Raw genomic sequence first — 1,849 nt, forward strand, 5'->3', positions numbered from 1 at the left:
CCTCTGATGGCCCCACACTGGGGTTTTCCTTGTCCTTGGGACCCCCGGGATGGTCCCTGAGGGAACAGGGATGGGACAAGGAGGTGACAAGAATGTCCCCAAGGTGACAGGGAGGGGTCCAGGGAGGACAGGGGTCCTCACCTCCCACCCAGGGACCCCTAAACCCCCCTGGGGACCCCCCAAAATCCCCCTGATGGCCCCACACTGGAGTTTTCCTTGTCCTTGGGACCCCCGGGATGGTCCCTGAGGGAACAGGGATGGGACAAGGAGGTGACAAGGATGTCCCCAAGGGGACAAGGGTGTCCCCAGGGTGACAGGGAGGGGACAGGGGTCTTCATCTCCCACCCAGGGACCCCTAAACCCCCCTGGGGACCCCCCAAATCTCACTGATGTCCCCACACTGGGGTCTGCCTTGTCCTTGGGACCCCCGGGATGGTCCCTGAGGGAGCAGGGATGGCACAAAGAGGTGACAAGGATGTCCCCAGGGTGACAGGGCTCAGGGGTCCTCACCCCATACCCAGGGACCCCTAAACCCCCCTGGGGACCCTCCAAAATCCCCTTGATGGCCCCACACCGGGGTTTTCCTTGGCTTTGGGACCCCCGGGATGGTCCCCGAGGGAACAGGGAGGGGATAAGGATGTCCCCAAGGTGACAGGGAGGGGTCAAGGGGGGGACAGGGGTCCTCACCCCACACCCAGGGACCCCTAAACCCCCCTGGGGACCCCCCAAAATCCCCCTGATGGCCCCACACCGGGGTTTTCCTTGGCTTTGGGACCCCCAGGATGATCCCCAACAGAACCGAGGGGGTGCCCCGATCCCGGGGGTGCCAATGGGGTGACAATGGGGTGCCAATGGGGTGCCAGGGGGGTGCCGGGGGGGTTCCAACCCTGTGTCCCCCCCCCAGAGATCGTGGAGCTGCTCCTGGAGGCGGGGGCGGCGCTGGACGACCCCGGGGGTCCGGGCTGCGAGGGCATCACCCCCCTGCACGACGCCCTGAGCTGCGGCCACTTCGAGGTGGCCGAGCTGCTGCTGGACAGAGGGGCCAGTGTCCACTCCAGGAATGCCAGGGTGGGACGGGGGGGGCACGGGGAGGGGACAGGGGGCTTCACCTCCCACCCAGGGACCCCTAAACCCCCCTGGGGACCCCCCAAATCCCCCCGATGGCCCCACACCAGGGGCTGCTGCTGGACAGAGGGGCCAGTGTCCACTCCAGGAATGCCAGGGTGGGACAGGGGGGGGACGGGGAGGGGACGGGGAGGGGACAGGGGGCTTCACCTCCCACCCAGGGACCCCTAAACCCCCCTGGGGACCCCCCCAAATCCCCCTGATGGCCCCACACCGGGGTTTGCCTTGGCTTTGGGACCCCCGGGATGGTCCCCAAAGGGACAGGGAGGGGATGAGGGTCCCCAAGGGGACAGGGAGGGGACAGGGAGGGGACAGGGGGCTTCACCTCCCACCCAGGGACCCCTAAACCCCCCTTGAGACCCCCCAAATCCCCCCGATGGCCCCACAGCTGGGGCTGCCCTCTGGACATGGGACCCCCGGGATGGTCCCCAAAGGGACAGGGAGGGGACAGGGAGGGGATGAGGGTCCCCAAGGGGACGGGGAGGGGACGGGGAGGGGACAGGGGTCCTCACCCCCCACCCAGGGACCCCTAAACCCCCCTTGGGACCCCCCCAAATCCCCCCGATGGCCCCACACCAGGGGCTGCTGCTGGACAGAGGGGCCAGTGTCCACTCCAGGAATGCCAGGGTGGGACGGGGAGGGCACGGGGGGGGGACGGGGAGGGGACAGGGGGCTTCACCTCCCACCCAGGGACCCCTAAGACCCCCTGGAGACCCCCCCAAAT

At 68.2% G+C, this 1,849-nt stretch overlaps 1 protein-coding gene across 1 annotated transcript in view; it reads left to right on the forward strand.

Annotated features, from left to right (window-relative positions):
• Positions 1-904: 904 nt before the first annotated feature.
• The window catches only part of TONSL (tonsoku-like, DNA repair protein), a gene marked incomplete at both ends in the record, with an annotated part of 4,135 nt that continues 3,190 nt past the window's right edge, over positions 905-1,849 (forward strand). The window contains one exon of the mRNA XM_017840216.1: positions 905-1,068. Within this exon, the coding sequence (XP_017695705.1) occupies positions 905-1,068 (164 nt within the window). The remainder of the gene's footprint in view (positions 1,069-1,849) is intronic.

Source organism: Lepidothrix coronata, unplaced genomic scaffold (genome assembly GCF_001604755.1).
Source record: "Lepidothrix coronata isolate B3197 unplaced genomic scaffold, Lepidothrix_coronata-1.0 Scaffold1243, whole genome shotgun sequence".
In the NCBI taxonomy this organism is placed as follows: Eukaryota; Metazoa; Chordata; class Aves; order Passeriformes; family Pipridae; genus Lepidothrix; species Lepidothrix coronata.